Source organism: Giraffa tippelskirchi, chromosome 1 (assembly GCF_054371585.1).
Source record: "Giraffa tippelskirchi isolate mGirTip1 chromosome 1, T2T-mGirTip1v1.2.pri, whole genome shotgun sequence".
Lineage (NCBI taxonomy): Eukaryota > Metazoa > Chordata > Mammalia > Artiodactyla > Giraffidae > Giraffa > Giraffa tippelskirchi.
This window is the reverse complement of record NC_137275.1, coordinates 128,268,430-128,285,460: the sequence shown is the minus strand read 5'-3', so window position 1 is coordinate 128,285,460 and position 17,031 is coordinate 128,268,430. Positions and strand designations below refer to the sequence as shown.

Below are 17,031 nucleotides of genomic sequence, written 5' to 3'. Positions count from 1 at the left end.
AAACTCTTTATTGAATTTGTTACAATATATTGTTTCTGTTTTATGTTATGGCTTTTTGGCTGCGAGGCATGTGGGATCTTAGCTCACTGAGCAGGGATCGAACCTGCACCCCGTAAGTTGGGAGATGAAGTCCTAACCACTGGACAGCCAGCTTTGGAATTCCTCAGCCCAAGGATTTTAAGTAGCTTGCTTAATACAGAACTAGTACAGGCAGAGCCAGGATTCAAATCTGACTCCAGAATCGGAACATTTATTACAGCCCACCCCCGCCACTCCCAAAGAGTGGAAACCTAACAGCTGGAAACCCCACACAACCTGGGTCTAGGTCCCACTCCAAGATGAAGCCTTTCAACTTCTCTTCAGAAGCTGAGGAGAATCCTTGGCTCCAAATTCTGCAGCTTCTCCTTCAGAGAAGGTTCTAGAACCACTGGGGAATGAGGCTCACTATCGACAGTCACAAGTCCAAAGAAGGGGACAACTGGGAGAGATCCCGCCCGGAGCCTCATTCTCCGCCCTCCAAGTTCCCCAAGTGCCCCTGGAGACACATGAAACCTCCTCGATGTGGTTCATGACCCCCAGCTCTTTCACTGCACCTGTTCGGACTGAGGAGCCGGGAACCCCTACCGCCCCGGGCAAGAGCGCCGCCTCCTACGCTCATCAGGGGGCGGAGCCCCGAGCGACCCCACCCCCGAGGGAGGAGCCTCGCCCTACGCGTCCTCGTCCCCCACCTCGCACCTGCCTCTCTCGGAGGCTGTGTGCGGGTGTTTGGGGTCTCGGGGTCTACGGGCCCAGAGCCGGTGAGTCCAGGCGCGAGCCGCAGTAGCGGCGTCGCACGACCTGCGCGGGTGAGGACTGGAAGTCGCGTACTCGGCGGTAGCGGCCTCCCCACCCCCAGTTGGAAATGCAGGGCTTTCCCAGCTTTACCGTCATCACTTGTCTCCCGCATGAAAACCCAGTTACCGAACATTTTAGAAGCATCCCTCATGAAAACCCGTACCCCGGGTCGAATTTTTCTTTCTTTTCGGCTGTTTACCACTTTTTAACCTACCGCCTCCCCCACTCCACCCGCCCCCAGGCTCCTGCAGTGACCGTCCGCCGGGTCTCTGCACCCGCCTCTGCCGCACATCACCAGGAGAACGCTTTGGGAAAAGCAGCCATTTTAGACTTCTGGGGAGTGGGGGAGGGGTGGGGATGGGGGGGTCGATCTGCTGAGGAAAGTGGATGCCGGCGACGCCCCCTCCTCTCCTTTCTTTGTGGTCCGCAAGCCAGCCCCTTAACCAGCGTCGCGCGGTTCACCGTTCGGGGGAGGGGCTCGAGGGGGCTGGGTGTCCCCTTGGAACCGGTGTCCCTTTGGCTTCTAGTCTCTTAACACTGTAACTGAGGCAGCTCGCTGCCCAGCTTTCCATCTCCATCAGTAAACCTAAAAGACACACGCTGTTGTGTCGAAAGAGCTTAAGGATCAGATGCATTTCAGACGGGACCTTTTCCAGAAGCTTCCTCTGTTGGAGAGGACCAGGGTGCAGAGCTGGCAGAAGTTCAGGTCGATTTCATTGTGGCTCCCTGCAGTCGCGCAGTTTTGTCAGGATACTCTGTCGAGTGGGTCCTGAAGGTCTGATTGGGGCAATCACACTACATTTTAGTGAGTCTAAAGCACCATCAAAGTAAAAATACATATTAATGTTACGGAATGTGGTGCTAATTAAACAGTGAGAAAAGATGGATTGTAAGAGGCACCTCCATTTCTGAGATTTTTAAATTCTTTTCAAAATTACTGAAATGCAGTAGCTACCACCATGCCAGGAAGCTGCTTAGTTCCTTGGGCTTTCATCATCATTTGCAGGCTTGTGCAGTTGAGGAAACCGGTGGATAAGTAGTATAAGAGTAGGGGGGAATGACTTCAGTGTCTTAGAAGCTGGGGTGCTGAGTACATAGACTCAAACATGTGAATGCCCCCCACACAAGACCCCAGTGGATTGTGATGATTTGGGGTAGGAAGAGATGGGGGTCCCAGGTGACCTACATCAGGGTTAAAATGAAACCCCAGCTGTTTCTCAGTTACCAGGGGTAGTTTTCTCTAGTTAAGCTGGATGTGGCCTCTCCCTGATCTGACCTGACATGACTCCGTGACTTGTCGTGGTCCTGAGCTCTGCGCGGCTGTCGCATACACGGTGCTCCTGCTAGCAGGATGGTCCTGGCATGCTAAATCAGCATCTATGTGTATGTCCCTTACAGCTTTCTGTATCCCAACCACCTCTCCACTGAAAGAGGGGAGAGAAAGTACCAGCAGTGGGCTGGGATGATTTGGGAAGGCAGAAAGAGGAAGACAGAGAAAGCATGGAGGTGAGTTAGGGCCGAAGTCCAGGAAAAAAGTTAACAAGGGCTGGCTGCTGTTCAGGCTGCAGGGTCAAAGCGAAGGGCGCCTGTGGTGTGGTGCCTGGAGAAAGGTGAGGGTCTGGATGAGGCAACCATCCTTGAGAAACTGGCTTACACCCTGCTGCAGCTGGACTTTCTTTTTAAAAATTTTTTTGGGACATTTTATTTATTTTTATTATTTTTTGGCTGTGCTGGGTCCTTGCTATGCATGGGCTTTCTCTATTTGCAGTGAGCTGGGGCTTCTCGTTGCAGAGCACAGGCTCTAGGCACTCGTACGTTAGTAGTTGCAGCACTCGTGCTCAGCAGATGTGATTCACGAGATTAGTTGCTCTGTGGCATATGGGATCCTCCCAGACCAGGGATCGAACCCATGTCCCCTGCATTGGTGGGGGATTCTTATCCACTGCACCACCAGGGAATTCCTGGGGTTTCTCTTTGATCTGACCACCTCCCTCCCCAACCACGTTCCCTTTTTGGCTGTATATGCTCTTAAAGTTGATGGCAAAAACAATGGCTCCTTGAAAGCTTGGAACCCATCAGAAATGCTGGAGAAACCAGCTAAGTCAGCAGCCTCTTTCCCCGTTTCTGCCTGCAGGGATGCCAGAGGGGCCGTCTGTGAGGAAGTTTCACCATCTGGTCTCCCCCTTTGTGGGGCAGCAGGTGGTCAAGACAGGAGGCAGCAGCAAGAAGCTAAACCCCACAAGCTTCCAGTCCCTGTGGCTGCAGGACACCCAGGTGAGTTCACCGTCCTCCAGCAGGTTCGTTCCACCCCTCACCCCAGTGGGCCAGCTCCATCAACACAGCCTGTCCCTCCCCTCAGTTTCTCTCAAGACTTTCCATGCTGTTATTTCCTTGTCCCTGAGGGTAGCCACACTGGGACTCCATGCAACTCCTCCTCTGACGTTTCTCAGCCTCAGGTCGGTGGCACAGTGGCCCGTGGAACTGTGCATGAGCTGGATAGTCACGTTCAGGGTCTGAAGTGATTCTGGTGACTCTAGCTGCATCCATTGTGCACCTTTGGTTGGGAACAGTATTTAATTCTCTGGGGCCAGCAAGGAAGTGAGGAAAGAGCATAGCCTTTAAAAAAATTTTTAATTTACTTTTTAATTGGTGGAAAATTGAGCATAGCCTTTTGTTCTGGGTTTCAGCCTGGCTCATCTTTGCCCTGAATATCAGTCAATATTCCCTAAAGGGCTCACAGGGCCACTTGCCAGTCTGATTCATGCCTCCCCCTCAGACCTGCAGCTCACCCTGCCCTAGGTCTCTCCCCAGTCATGTTGAACTATTTGGAGCTCCTCTCACAGCCCTTCTTGCTCATGGTTTGACATGCTGATCTTCCTTTTTCTCCCTACTCCACCCCCATTCCTGTACCTTCATGTTACCACGGTAATTCCTAGTCTCCTTTGGATTCAGCCTTGCCATCACATCCTTTGAGAAGCCTGTTCTGCCTGCGCTGGGTTGGGGGAGAGACCCTGCTGTGCTTCCAGGGCACCTTGTATGTCCTCCTGTTGGCCCCTCATTCCTGAATTTGTCCTGCCTTTTGATTGGAGGAGACAAATAAACAGGACAGGGGCTGTGACCTCAGCAATATTGTATTCCTAGCACTTAACTGAGTGTCTGGTACTTAGGAGACTTATAGTAATTGGTGGTGAGAAACTAACGAGCTCTGCTGCTTCTTAGCTGTATGCTCCTAAGCAAGTTACTCAACCTCTCAGTTCTAGTGTCTGCTTGAGTTGTAAAATGGGGTAGACCACCTACCAGTTAAAATTGAATTAAGTAGACTTAATGCCTGGCACATAATAGGCACTCAGTAAATATTAGTTCTCTGTCTTCCACCTTGCCCTTCTAGCTCTCTTTCCTTTCTCTCTCTGTCTCACACATACATCCCAGGCTATAAAACCTCAGTTAGAACTGGAAGATGTCTGTGAGAGGTCTGCTAGGCCTTCACGTGTGTTTTCTGCATTTGAAGGAGGGGCTCAGGGAAGGGAGAGTGGTTAGCCCAAGCTAATCTAGGCTGGCAAGGGGCAGAGACTGGAGCCCAAGCCCTTTGACCTCCAGGTCTGCATGAGAGCACCTGTACTCTTTGTCCACACTGTCCTGCAAAGTTTGCAGGACAGGGTTAATGTCCCTTTGTCTCTGGATCCCAGAGGCCTGCACCTTAGCCCCTGCTGTCACAGAGCTGGCTCATAGAAAATAATTTTTCATAACAGACTCAGAAGACTGGGTAATCCATGAAAAAATTGGAAGCATTTCCTCTTGGGCATTGTAGAGTGGCCCTGCATCCAGCGTGCATATCTTTTATTGCTGACACGATTGTTCCAGTTGCTTCTAATCATTTTGAAAACTGTATACTAAGTGCTCATACGACTGGAGCAAAAAGCAAAAGGCAAGTTCCGAATACTCAAGTTGAGAAAGCTTCATAGAAGAGGCAGGAGGGGAGACATTTATATTAGGATAAATGGCTGGATGCACTTCTTCCAGTCTTCCCCTTTCTGGGTCTAAAAGGCTCAGTCTTTGTGGATTGCAGTAACAGAACACCTCACACCAGGTAGCTTAGAAGCAACAGAAATTTATTTCTCACAGTCTGGAGCATGGGAAGTCCAAGGTCAAGGTGCCAGCAGATTCAGTGTCTAGTGAGGACCAACTTCCTGGTTTGTAGACAGTCTTCTTGCTGTGTCCTCATGTGGAGAAAGGGGTGGGGGAGCCCTCTGCAGTCGCTTTTATAAGGGCGCTAATCCAATGTATGAGGGCTCCATCCCCATGACCTGATTACCTCCTGGAGGCCCCACCTCCAGACACCATCATATTGAGGGTAGATTTCAACATATGAATTTCGGGAAGACACAAATAATTCTATACCAAGCCTTAGATCATGTTCATCTTTTTCTAGGTCCATGGAAAGAAATTATTCCTTAGATTTGATCCAGATGAAGAAACTGTGTCCCTGGGCAGTTCCCCACTGTCAGAGCCTCTCCAAAAAGGAGAGCAGAAGGACAAGGCCAGGCACCACGAGGAAGCCTCTGACCAGTCCTCCCGGTCCCTGGGAGGAGACAGTGCTGTCCTCAGTGGAGACGATGATCTGCAGTGTTTGGGGGGAGACACCCCTGCAGGAGGTGCTGAGAGGTGGCTGCAGGTCAGCTTTGGTTTGTATGGCAGCATTTGGGTGAACGAGTTCTCCAGAGCGAAGAAGGCAAACAAGAGGGGTGACTGGAGGGACCCTATTCCCAGGTGAGGCGTGGTTGAGTAGGCCATGGGCTGTGACTGTCTGCGGCTGTGCAGAGTCTCCGGGGTTTGCCTGGGCCAGGCTCTGCAGGCACGCTCGGTGGTGCCCACTTCTAGGAGAGAGAACCCACTTCCCTGGCCACTGTGATGGCAGGGAGACTGTGGTCTACACCAGGAGAGGGACGGGAACCACCTGGCAGCTTGGAGAGCGGGGCTAATTTTCCCAACGAACATGGCCTGAGTTATATCTACTTTCTTTGAGTGTTTGGGGTCATTGTTGAAGTTTTTTATTGGACTATCAGGACAACAGCCTGTACATTTTCCACTTTTGGCATCAAAGTTTGCAGCCAAACACATAATTGATCTTTGCTTACATTTTATATACATAAATGAAGATCAAACGTTCATTAAAAGTAAAACGTTCTGATAAAAACCAACCAAACAAAAAAAGTAAAACACTCTGTAAATGTTAAGAACAGGTAGTTGTTTTGATCGCTCAGATTTTCTCCATTCTTGCTTATTTTTTGTTTATTTAATATGCCAAACTCGGGAAGAGGAGCATTGAAATCCCCCATAGTAGTTGTGTTTTTATAGTTTCTCTTTGTCTTTCTAGGCACTTTAGTGGCTTTGTTTTGCTGCCCTGGGTCACGGGCATCAGGGTCCCTGACTCTCACAGTTTCTTTGCAGCTTCATTATTAAATAATCCTGTGCCCTCTGTCTGTCTTTAGCCCTAATTCTGTTTCTCTTGATATTAACAGTGCTGTTCCATGTTTGGTTGGCTCACTCCCTGTACTTTTTTTCCACTTGGTTATAGGTTCATTTTTTTTCACTTATTTTAGGTATGTTTGTTATCAACAGTGAATAGCAGGCTTTTGTATCTCTTTAAACTCAAACTGGAGCTCCTTGTTTTGAAATTGGGTAACTAGGCTATTTGGATTTTCTTTCATTTGCAGTCTTACTGTCCCTTGTTTTCTTTTGTTGGATTTATCGAGATTTATCACGTTTCTTTTCTTCCTTTTTTTTTTTTAACCCCTGTTAATTTGGAAGTACTGCTGTTCATCTTCATCCTATTGGTAATAATCTTATCTTTAAATGATATCTGTTTTTTTTTCCCCCTGTGTTAATAACTATCAATTTTTTGATAGTTTTAAATTAATAATCTTCTCCCTTATTATTAACACTGGTGTTTCACTCACTCTCCTGCCACCCCTTCCTCCAAGTTGAGACTTTTAAAATATTAGTATTTCTACTTCTATACTTTTCTGTCATTTCTACCCCATCTTCTGTGTCTGCTGAGCTAGTTTAGAATTTTAGTTCCCGATTGCTAATTAACTAAACTGTTAGTTATGTATAATTAAATTAAGTGGTATTAAAAACACATGAAGGGTGTCCTTTATTAGGAGCCTTGTTCCCTCACACTTGGTTTACATTCTCAGGTGCTCTGCCATGACTGTAAACCTCAGATCGCACAGGGGATATTACAGGGTCCTATGCTGATCTCTCCATCCATCCTTTCCATCTCCCTCCACCTTGAGATCCTGCTGATTTCATTTCCATTTGGGATGTGTTTTTCCTTGATGCTATGCATAGGTGTTTTTCTAAGTCCTGTTCCTCTCAAATTGTGCCTTAACTTTCACATAAGATGCGTGAGTCTTGGAGTCCAGCTGCAGCCTGAGTCTCTCCCCTCACAGAGTGACCCACTGTTGCTTATCAGGGTTCATGGAGGTTTCCCCTCTGTGTCTGCAATTCAGGAAGCCCAGAGGAGTGAGTGTGATCTTGCCCAGGATGGGAGAGGTACCTCCTTAGCATTGGCTCTCTGCCCTCCTTCCTAACAAGCTCTGCTTTGTGCCATAGCCGCACCTCCTGAACTTGAGACTCTTCTGTATGTCCCAAGTTGTCTTCTGTGTATTGTTTTGATCAGAAAAAAGGAGAGTATATATGTTTTCCTTTAATTAATCCATTTGTCTGTGAGAGTTTGACAGTTCTGGCAGAGCCATCCCTTTTGTCCTCTGGGACCTGAGCTTCTCCAGGTTTGTCCTGTGTGGAGTGGGAGCCGTGTGTGCACGTAGGACCAGATGCCGCTGGCATAACGCTGTGCACTGTGGCCTCTCCTCTCTTCCCAGGCTGGTCCTACATTTCAGCAGGAGCGGCTTCCTGGCCTTCTATAACTGTCAGATGGCATGGCGCTTCTCTTCCCCTGTGGTCAGTCCTGCCTCTGACATCTTGTCAGAAAAGTTTCACCGAGGACAGGCCCTGGAGGCTCTGGGCCGGGAGCAGCCTGTCTGCTATACACTGTTGGACCAGCGATACTTCTCAGGCTTAGGTATGGCTGATGGCAGAGGGTGGTCCCCCTGACAGACTTAGTGAGAAAGTCCCTTGTCCGGGAGGTGGGACACTGGGACCCACGGCAGGTGTCAGTGCTGCCTGGCGATCACCTGGGCTCCTTGGCTCTACTTCCCTCTTTGATTTGTTGCCTTGTGGTATGTGGGGTCTTAGTTCTCTGACCAGGGATTAAACCCGTGCCCCCTGCATTGGAAGCGCAGCGTCTTAACCACTGGACCATCACAGAAGGTCCCTTCCCTTGTTTTTAAAATGAGGGAGTTGATCAGGCAATTCTGACCTCTCGCCTACCCTGATTATATTGTTAGTCATAGTTGGCCTGACAGTCTCCTGTAGCGTGACCTTCTAGAGAGCGACGGTCACATCCCTCCATCCTTTTATTTTTATTTTTAAATTTATTTTTTAATTGTAGTGTATAGTAGGATCATGGCAGATCCTGCACCCAGAGGAGCACAGGCTTCTAGGAGCAACATTTGGGGTAAATTAGCAAGAGAAATCGGAGAAGGCAATGGCACCCCACTCCAGTACTCTTGCCTGGAAAATCCCATGGATGGAGGAGCCTGGTAGGCTGCAGTCCATGGGGTCCCTAAGAGTCGGACACAACTGAGCGACTTCACTTTCGCTTTTCACTTTCATGCATTGGAGAAGGAAATGGCAACCCACTCCAGTGTTCTTGCCTGGAGAATCCCAGGGACAGAGGAGCCTGATGGGCTGCCGTCTGTGGGGTCGCAGAGAGTCAGACACAACTAAAGCGACTTAGCAGCAGCAGCAGCAAGAGAAATGCTCTATAACTAGCTGCTATTACGGATAGTAATCATAACAGCTGAGTTTTTCATGTGACTGACTCCACCTTGCCAGGCACATGGTTCCATCCTTACTGCTCTTCTGCAGGATGGCCACTTACCAGTTTTTCCTTCATTCAGATGAAAAAATTGAAGCAAAAGACCCTTTGCTCTAAGGGCACAGGTGAGATACGAATCAGGTAGTCCACCGGTGAATTAGAGAGAAATTTTGTCTGGCTGTGACATGCTTGTAAAGAGCAGTCTTTTCACCCATCCATCGTTCCATACATGGTAAACGCCTGCCTGCCACCAAGCCCACTTTCTCTCCTGGAGGAGAGTGTTAATAACCCAGCAGACTTGGACTCAGCTTCCTGGAACTTAAGATAGACTGTGATAAATGCCTAGTGGAGGTTAAAGAAAATTCACTGTTGGGACATTTTGAAGAAACTTACTGATTCTGAAAGGAGAGGTCAAGGTTGACTTCACAGCAAATGAGACAGGAGTAGAAAAATAATAAAATAACACCTTCTAATCAAACCAATATTGTAAAACAATCATCAATTAAAAATAAGTAAAATTTTAAAAAATTAAAATGCAAAAAATAACACCTTCTGAACACTTTCTATATTTCAGGCATTAAGCTTGACATTTTAAATAATAATAGCAGCTAGTATTTATTATTACTCTCCACATACCAGCATAGTGCTAGCATTTGTATGTATGTGTGAGAATTCTCATTTACTGCCCACGAAAACCAGGTAACCCACCCCCATTTTACAGAGAAGGAGACAGAAGCTGAAGTACGGCAGGAAACTCGCTAGGGTCAGGTTGGGCCAGGATTCACAGCCAGGCACTCAGGTCCAAGCCCCTTTTGTTAATCTCTTTGCTATAACATGGGCCACATGTGAGTTTTACGTCATTTCATCTTTACAACCATCTCTGGGGTGTGTGCACGCTAAGTCGCCTCAGTCATGCCAACTCTTTGCAACTCTATGGACTGTAATCCACCAGACGGGTAATTGTTAGCAAATCCTTCGCAGATGGGGTGACCGACTCAGTGCAGTGACTCCCTTGAGAGCCCCAGGGACGCATGGTTCCTCCTGAGGTGCTCTCTATGTTAGCTTTGCTCTGTTTTATTAATTTTGTGGCCAGCTTTTCTTATGGACGTGTCCTTTTGCCTTCCCTTGTCCCCTCCCCACCTTCTTCCAGGGAACATCATTAAGAACGAGGCCCTGTTCAGAGCCGGGATCCACCCGCTTTCTCCAGGCTCCCTCCTGGGTCTTCCGCGCCTCGAGGCCCTGGTGGACCACGTGGTGGCCTTCAGTGCAGACTGGTTGCAGGGCAAATTCCAGGGCACACAGCAGCACACACAGATCTACCAGAAGGAGCAGTGCCCTGTTGGGCACCAGGTGGTGAGAGAGGCCCTGGGGCCCCCGGCGGGCTTCCAGAGGCTCACTTGGTGGTGCCCCCAGTGCCAGCCCAGGTTGTCGGCGGATGAGCCCAAGCAGGGGCAGCCCTCCTAGAGCGTCCAGCCTCCTCCTACATGGAGCTTTGCCCTGAAGGGACTGTGATGCCTGAGCATTGCAGACAGAGGTGTGGGCAGAGGTTGGGACTGGGCACAGGAATTGGGTGGTTGGGATGTGAGTACTGTTGATGTCCATCTCACTGGAGTTCAGTCTAAGGCAGTTTTCACAGAGTTCAATTTTGTTCTCTGCTAGTTTTGGTTAGCTCTTCCTATCTGATTCCCCATTGTGAAAGATGAGACAAGTCACAATGGCACTTTAGGGGAGACCTCCTGAAATGACAGTGTGGCAGAGGAACTGGCAGCCAATGGGGACAGCCAGGCCCAGCACTGCTTTGCAGATGTTTTATTTGGTTTGGTTTTGGTTTTGAAACACTGGCTGGAGTTAAGATCCTCCATTTGAGAACCAGGAAAAGGGAATTATTATCCTTCTTTTCTCCCCAAGAGGGATCCAGGGCTGAGGAGGAAGTAACAGGAGAGTAGTGCTCGAATTCAGTCTCCCAGTTGGACCCTTCCCGTGGCACAGAGACACCAGGAGAAGGAGAGACAAGATCAGGGAGCTGGCCACCTTCCTGGTGTGTCCAGTGGGTTATAGGAAAAAAAAAACCAAACCTGCTTGTTTCCTCCTCAAGGTGATGTATTTGTGACTATTGACATGCTCAACAGTACAGGGATCAAAGTTGTTAGCGAAACCTAGAAGAAACCAGGACACTAAAATAAAGCTGTTTGTTACTTTGTGCTGTCATCTTTATTTGGCAGGAAAGATTCTTTCACCATACGTAACTGAGCTCTTTGTGAAGGCACCGTGTGAGACGTGTTGAGTTGGCCAGATGGGTCTACTTACAAAGAGCGGGGCTGGGAGGAGGGCAATCATGCACTCTTTACTTTTGCCTGTCTGAAGTCATTGAGTCACCCATGGTGGGGTGGGGAAAGCCACCTGATGGCAGGCATTGGCTAGGGGCCAAGGTGGTACCCACACAGACAATTTCCTATAAGTCAGTGTCAATGAGGGGCTGGAGTACAAGAAGGGCTGGGCTGGGCAGACATCACAGCCTGCATGTGAGTGGACACTCACTGAGATTAATAGAAAAGGGAAAATGCTGTTGGCAGTGGTTGAGAAAAGAAGCCGCAGAACTAGAAACAGCAGTAGAAGTGGAAAGGAGGAGAGATGGGAGGGTCACCATGGTGATGGATGTCAGCTGACTGGATGTGGAAACAAGGCTGGGGAGGGGCTGAGGATGGCTCAGGCCTGGCAGCTGAGAGCTAGAGGAAGCCACCTCCACCTTGCCCTTGAGATAGAAAGTCGGGAGAACTGAGCAGGTTCCATGAGGAGACAGACCTTGTGCACTGAGCTTGGGGTACCTGTACCTAAGCAGGGGGACAGCAGCCAGGAAGCTCCCTGCCAGTGCAGGCTTGCAGACATGGATTTGGGACCTTTCCTTAGAGTGAGGGTCAGTTGGAGAAGGTTAACAAGGGTACTCGTGCAGCCTGAGAAGGATGGAGGTCACAGGGGAGCCTTAAGATCTTTTGTATAAGAAGCAAGAGATGACAGAGCCAACTGGAGATCAGATGGAACAGGAGGAGAGAACTTTGGGGGCAGCCAGTGATGCACACGATAGAGAAGAGGCTTCTGAATTTGACAGTAGGGCAAGTTTGAGGTCATGACCTTCAAGAGCCAATTATGCCAAATGGCAGCCAGTCTGTAGGGGCTGAGGACTGGGTGGGAGCCCAGTGAGCTGTGAGGGAGCCCTGCTCTTCAAGAAAGTGGTCCTTGAAGGAAATGAGAAAGGGGGGTCACAGATGGAAGTGATGTGAGGATGTGTGTATGATCAGTTGAGGGGGAAAGTAGGAGGAAGAGAAATACCAGTGCCAGCATCTATAGAGAAGCCTGGGGTCAAGTAGGAAAAGAGAAACAGACACAGAGAAAATCAGCTGGTGGTGAGGTCTTTTGAGGTACAGAGTAGGAGTTAGGGAGCTTTTGTAACAGCTGTGAGGGGAAGTTAGAGCTCAAGGGAAGGTTGTAGAACCATGCTGGAGACCAGAGTAGTTGCTTCATTTACCAACCTTGTCCAGCAGTCTCCAGTAGCTTAGGGTCAAAAAGAAGAGCTATGCTGGATAAACCCACAGTGGAAGGTTGTCAGGGTATGAATGGTAGAAAGCCAAGAGGGCAAAGGAGGTTCCTTATTTTATCATTTAAGTTGTTAAAATTCAAGCCATATAAAAGTTTATAGAGCAAAACATGGGAGAATAATCCTCAGTCTACTTTGTCCTCTCAGGAACCGACTTATCATTTCTCTGACTTCAGTCTGGAATGAGGAAGATAGTAGCACCTAGTAGCTGCGTTGTGAAGGCTGATGACCACATTGTCAGTTCTACAGCAGAACTGCATGGACTGGGTTCCATGTGGAGGTGACAGGGAAGCAGAAACATGAAAGAAACAGGAACACAGAAAACATGGCTGCCGTGCCCTCTCTGAGATATCATTCATCCTGGCAGGAGGTTCTTGGCAGAAAGTCTCAGGTTAGTTCTGCAAGGAGGAAAGGAAGAGCCAGCAGAGGCAGACTGAATGAGGATGAGAGAAGAAGATGGTGCTACAGAACCTGCAGGGCTAGGGTGGGGTGAACAGTGGGAATAACTCCTGTGGCCCGTGTGCCTGTTGGATGTGAGGAAAGGCTTTGCTTGACAGGCTGCAGGTGAGGGGTGGGGAGTCCAGGTTTCACTTAGGAGTAAGAGGTGAGATATTTGGACTCCGCAGGTGTTAGGGAGAAGATTTACTTAAGAGCTGGAGTTTCATGATGATTGGCATTGTAAAAAGCTTGGAATTTAATGTGAGGCTTCAGTGGCCTTCAGTTCAGTCGCTCAGTCGTGTCTTGACTCTTTGTGACCCCATGAACTGCAGCACGCCAGGCTTCCCTGTCCATCACCAACTCCCGGAACTTGCTCAAACTCATGTTCATCGAGTCCGTGATGCCATCCAACCATCTCATCCTCTCTCGTCCCCTTTTCCTCCTGCCTTCAATCTTTCTCAGCATCACGGTCTCTTCCAGTGAGTCACTTGTTCATATCAGGTGGCCAAAGTATTGGGAGTTTCAGCTTCAGCATCAGTCCTTTCAGTGAATATTTAGGACTGATTTGCTTTAGGATTGACTGGTTGGATCTCCTTGCAGTCCAAGGGACTCTCAAGAGTCTCTTCTTAGTGGCCTTAGCCATTCAATAATTATTTCTTTTTAAAAAAATTTTTTTGGCAAGTGAATAGGATTTATTAGAAGGAAAGTACAAAGCTCTCAGCATGGACACTGAGGGGGGTAGAGAGTCCCCCAAAAGGTGGGGATTATAGCAGTTTTATATCTTTACCAGTATTAATTACATTTTTGGTTGCTTTCCTGGATCTAATTGCTGATAATTTATCAGACCAAAGACACATTGAAAAGCAATGACAACCCTAGACAGCATATTAAAAAGCAGAGAAATTACTTTGCCTACAAAGGTCCACATAGTCAAAGCTATGGTCTTTCCAGTAGTCATGTACAGATGTGAGAGCTGGACAAAAAAGGCTGAGCTCCGAAGAATTGGTGCCTTTGAACTGTGGTGCTGGAGAAGACTCTTCAGAGTGCCTTGGACTGCAAGGAGATCAAACCAGTCAATTCTAAAGGAAATCAACCCTGAATATTTATTGGAAGGACTGATGCTGAAGCTGAAGGTCCAGTACTTTAGCCACCTGATGCAAAGAACTGACTCACTGAAAAAGACCCTGAAGGCAGGAGAAGGGAACGACAGAGGGCAGGATAGTTGGATGGCATCACCAACTCAATGGACATGAGTTTAAGCAAACATGAGGTGGTGAAGGACAGGGAAGCCTGGTGTGCTGCAGTTCATGGGGTCACAAAGAGTCAGACACGACTGAGTGAACAACAACAAAAGGATGCATTCCAAGAATTCAGGACAGAGGGTATAGCTTTAGGCTAATGGAGTGAGATGTTTATTGAAAACAAGACCAAGGTCTCAAAGTCCTACACTGACTGCCTAGCAGTTTCTACCTCAATCCCCACCTCTAGAGATGGAGACTAATTGCCATTATGGGGAAGGGGGCCATGACCAATCTGGCTTCTCCAAGCTGTGTAGGGGCATCATGAAGGGATGGCAGTTAGATCTTCACCAGTGGGATGATGTAGTGAACCTTGGTATGTCATCTTAGGCTCTTATTTCCATAACTGTTTGAAGCTTGATAGATTCAATGTGAGACATTACAAAGCCGAGAGAGACAATTTAGAATACCAGGGCCAAAAAACCAATATGAGCAAAATAAGACTTCCATTCAGGACCAGGGGTTTCCACCACATGGAAGTTGATACCCAGTTCCATAAGGTGGTCCCAAAAGGCGGAGTGGAGTCAGCCATTGCCTGGACTTGACTTTTCAGATCTTACATAGGTGCTGAAGGATCCTGGACGAACCCCCAAAAGATGAAATGAGAATCCGAGTTCTTGTTTGCAGAGCCAAAGAATGAACTTCATGAACATGCAGACACTCATGGTAGCAAGTGAATAGGATTTATTAAAGAGAAGGAAAGTACAAATCTCTCAGGATAGACACTGAGAAGGGATAAAGCGTCCCCAGTTATTATTTCTTAAATGCCTCCTAAATGCTAGGTCTGGAAATACAATGATAAACAAGACAAGAAAACTTCTATATTAGTAGGAGGAGGCCAGCTTGTTACAACAGTGTTGGAAGCATTTTAGTAGGTTACGAAAAAGTGCTTTATGTGTCAGGGTGGGGGCTAAGTGCCTATCCATGGTCTTAAAGTTCCAATACAGTCTCTTATTTCAAGCCTTGATATTCAATAAAAAGTAGTGGAGACTTGTTATGTGGCAAGTACTGTGCCAGGTGCCCTGTTTAGACACAGTCCCTGACCTTGAGGGATTCAAGGTGAGGTGAAGAGTCAGACAAAGGATAATTAGCATATAGAAAGTTCAGGATGAGAGTAACCAGTAAATACTGAAGTAATGAGGTTTGTGGAAATAGAAAAGTCCACCGGAATAAGAACAAGCAAATGAGACTTTTTATTCAGAGCATGCTACAGCAAGGGCCTCAGCCCCCATCACTGGCATGTGGCTGAAACTCAGAGGCAGGCAGGGGGTGGGAAGGCTTTATAGTCCAAAAAAAAAGAAATCATCATTTTGCTCTGATGGGAGAAGGTTGGCAAGGGGATGATGGAAGCAAGCTAACTAGAAGTGGGGGTGTTTTATGTGACTGGTTTGGGGAGTATATTTGGCTTTCTGTGGTTGGTCCTGAGTTGGAAGCAGGGACAAAAAATAGAGAAGTAGTTGATCAAGTCCTGACCATTCCAGGCCGATTGGTGCAGAGGTTATAAGGAAGAATTCTTTCATCTTATTTGGTCTGGCCACTGTCCATTTGTCCATACTCAGTTTCTGGTTGGGCACCTGGATCAGAGTGGGGGAACTGGATGAGGCTCCAGGTCTGTCTCTAGTGAACAACATCACCATGTCAGACACATCTGGCTCTTACTCTGGACTGGACTTCTGCCTCTCCCTCTTTGGGGCAGAACCTCATCCACCTTGTCTTCATCATCCCCAGTGTCTGCCATGTTGTTGGTGTTCAATGGATGCTTGTTAAATCTGAAGAACAGACAAAGGAGAGGCCAGGGAGCTTCAAAAAAGCTTCAAAAAGTTTCAAAGTAGTCAAGTGACTGAATAGGAGGCTGAAATCCAAAGGGAATTTGGGTGCCAAATGATGAGGGAATTTTTATTCTGTCCCAGAATCCTCGATTTTATCTTGAAAGCATTTCCTTTGTGGAATTTAAAATTGAAAGAAGGGAATGTTTTCTACAGGATCCTTGTAACAGGGAAGCAAGGGAGTGCTAAAACTCTTAGCTTTGTGTTTTCTGGCCAAAAGCAGTATGCAAGTAGAGATATAAAGTTACAAGTTGACAAGAGTTTTTGTTACTCTTGTTCAGTTGCTCTTGTGTCAGACTCTTTGTGACCCTATGGGCTGCAGCACACCAGGCTTCCCTGTCCTTCACCGTCTCCCAGAGTTTGCTCAAACTCATGTCCATTGAGTTGGTCATGCCATCCAACCATCTCATCCTCTGTCATCCCCTGCTCCTCCTGCCTTCAATCTTTCCCAGCGTCAGGGTCTTTTCTAATGAGTTGGTTGTTTGCATCAGGTGGCCAAAGTATTGGAACTTCAGCTTCAACATCAGCCCTGCCAATGAATGTTCAGGGTTGATTTCCTTACGACAAGAGTTTTCAGTTCAGTTCAGTTGCTCAGTTGTGTCTGACTCTTTGCAACCCCATGAATCGCAGCACGCCAGGCCTCCCTATCCATCACCAACCCCTAGAGTTTACCCAAACTCATGTCCATCAAGTCGGTGATGCCATCCAGCCATCTCATCCTCTGTCGCCCCCTTCTCCTGCCCCCAATCCTTCCCAGCATCAGAGTCTTTTCCAATGAGTCAACTCTTCGCATGAGGTGGCCAAAGTATTGGAGTCTCAGCTTCAACATCATTCCTTCCAATGAACACCCAAGACTGATCTCCTTTAGGATGGACTGGTTGGATCTCCTCGCAGTCCAAGGGACTCTCAAGAGTCTTCTCCAACACCACGAGTTTTAAGCAGGACCAAACATCAGGTAAGACGAAACTAAGTTCTCCGTGAAATTCCCTTCAGTCTGTTTTTCTGTGTTGCCAGACTAATTCATGGAATCAAAGTCTAAAAGACCACAGGGCCTCACCTTAAGCTGATTAAAATCATAATACCTTATAAAATGAAATGGAA

The 17,031-nt window shown here is 47.8% G+C and overlaps 1 protein-coding gene across 3 annotated transcripts in view; it reads left to right on the top strand.

Annotated features, from left to right (window-relative positions):
• Positions 1 to 739: 739 nt before the first annotated feature.
• NEIL2 (nei like DNA glycosylase 2) overlaps positions 740 to 17,031 on the top strand; it is an 18,839-nt gene continuing 2,547 nt past the window's right edge. The window contains exons 1-7 of one of the 3 annotated variants that reach the window (XR_014055452.1): positions 740 to 797; positions 2,969 to 3,108; positions 5,264 to 5,601; positions 7,719 to 7,918; positions 9,927 to 10,129; positions 12,516 to 12,759; positions 16,688 to 16,885. Coding sequence is in view for 2 of the 3 variants with exons in the window: in XM_081495573.1 (XP_081351699.1) it covers positions 2,971 to 3,108; positions 5,264 to 5,601; positions 7,719 to 7,918; positions 9,927 to 10,240 (990 nt within the window). In the remaining variant the exon portion in view is untranslated. Of the gene's footprint in view, positions 798 to 2,968; positions 3,109 to 5,263; positions 5,602 to 7,718; positions 7,919 to 9,926; positions 10,323 to 10,871; positions 10,985 to 12,515; positions 12,760 to 16,687; positions 16,886 to 17,031 lie in introns of those variants that run through there. The other 2 variants (XM_081495574.1, XM_081495573.1) reach the window with 2 other exon arrangements.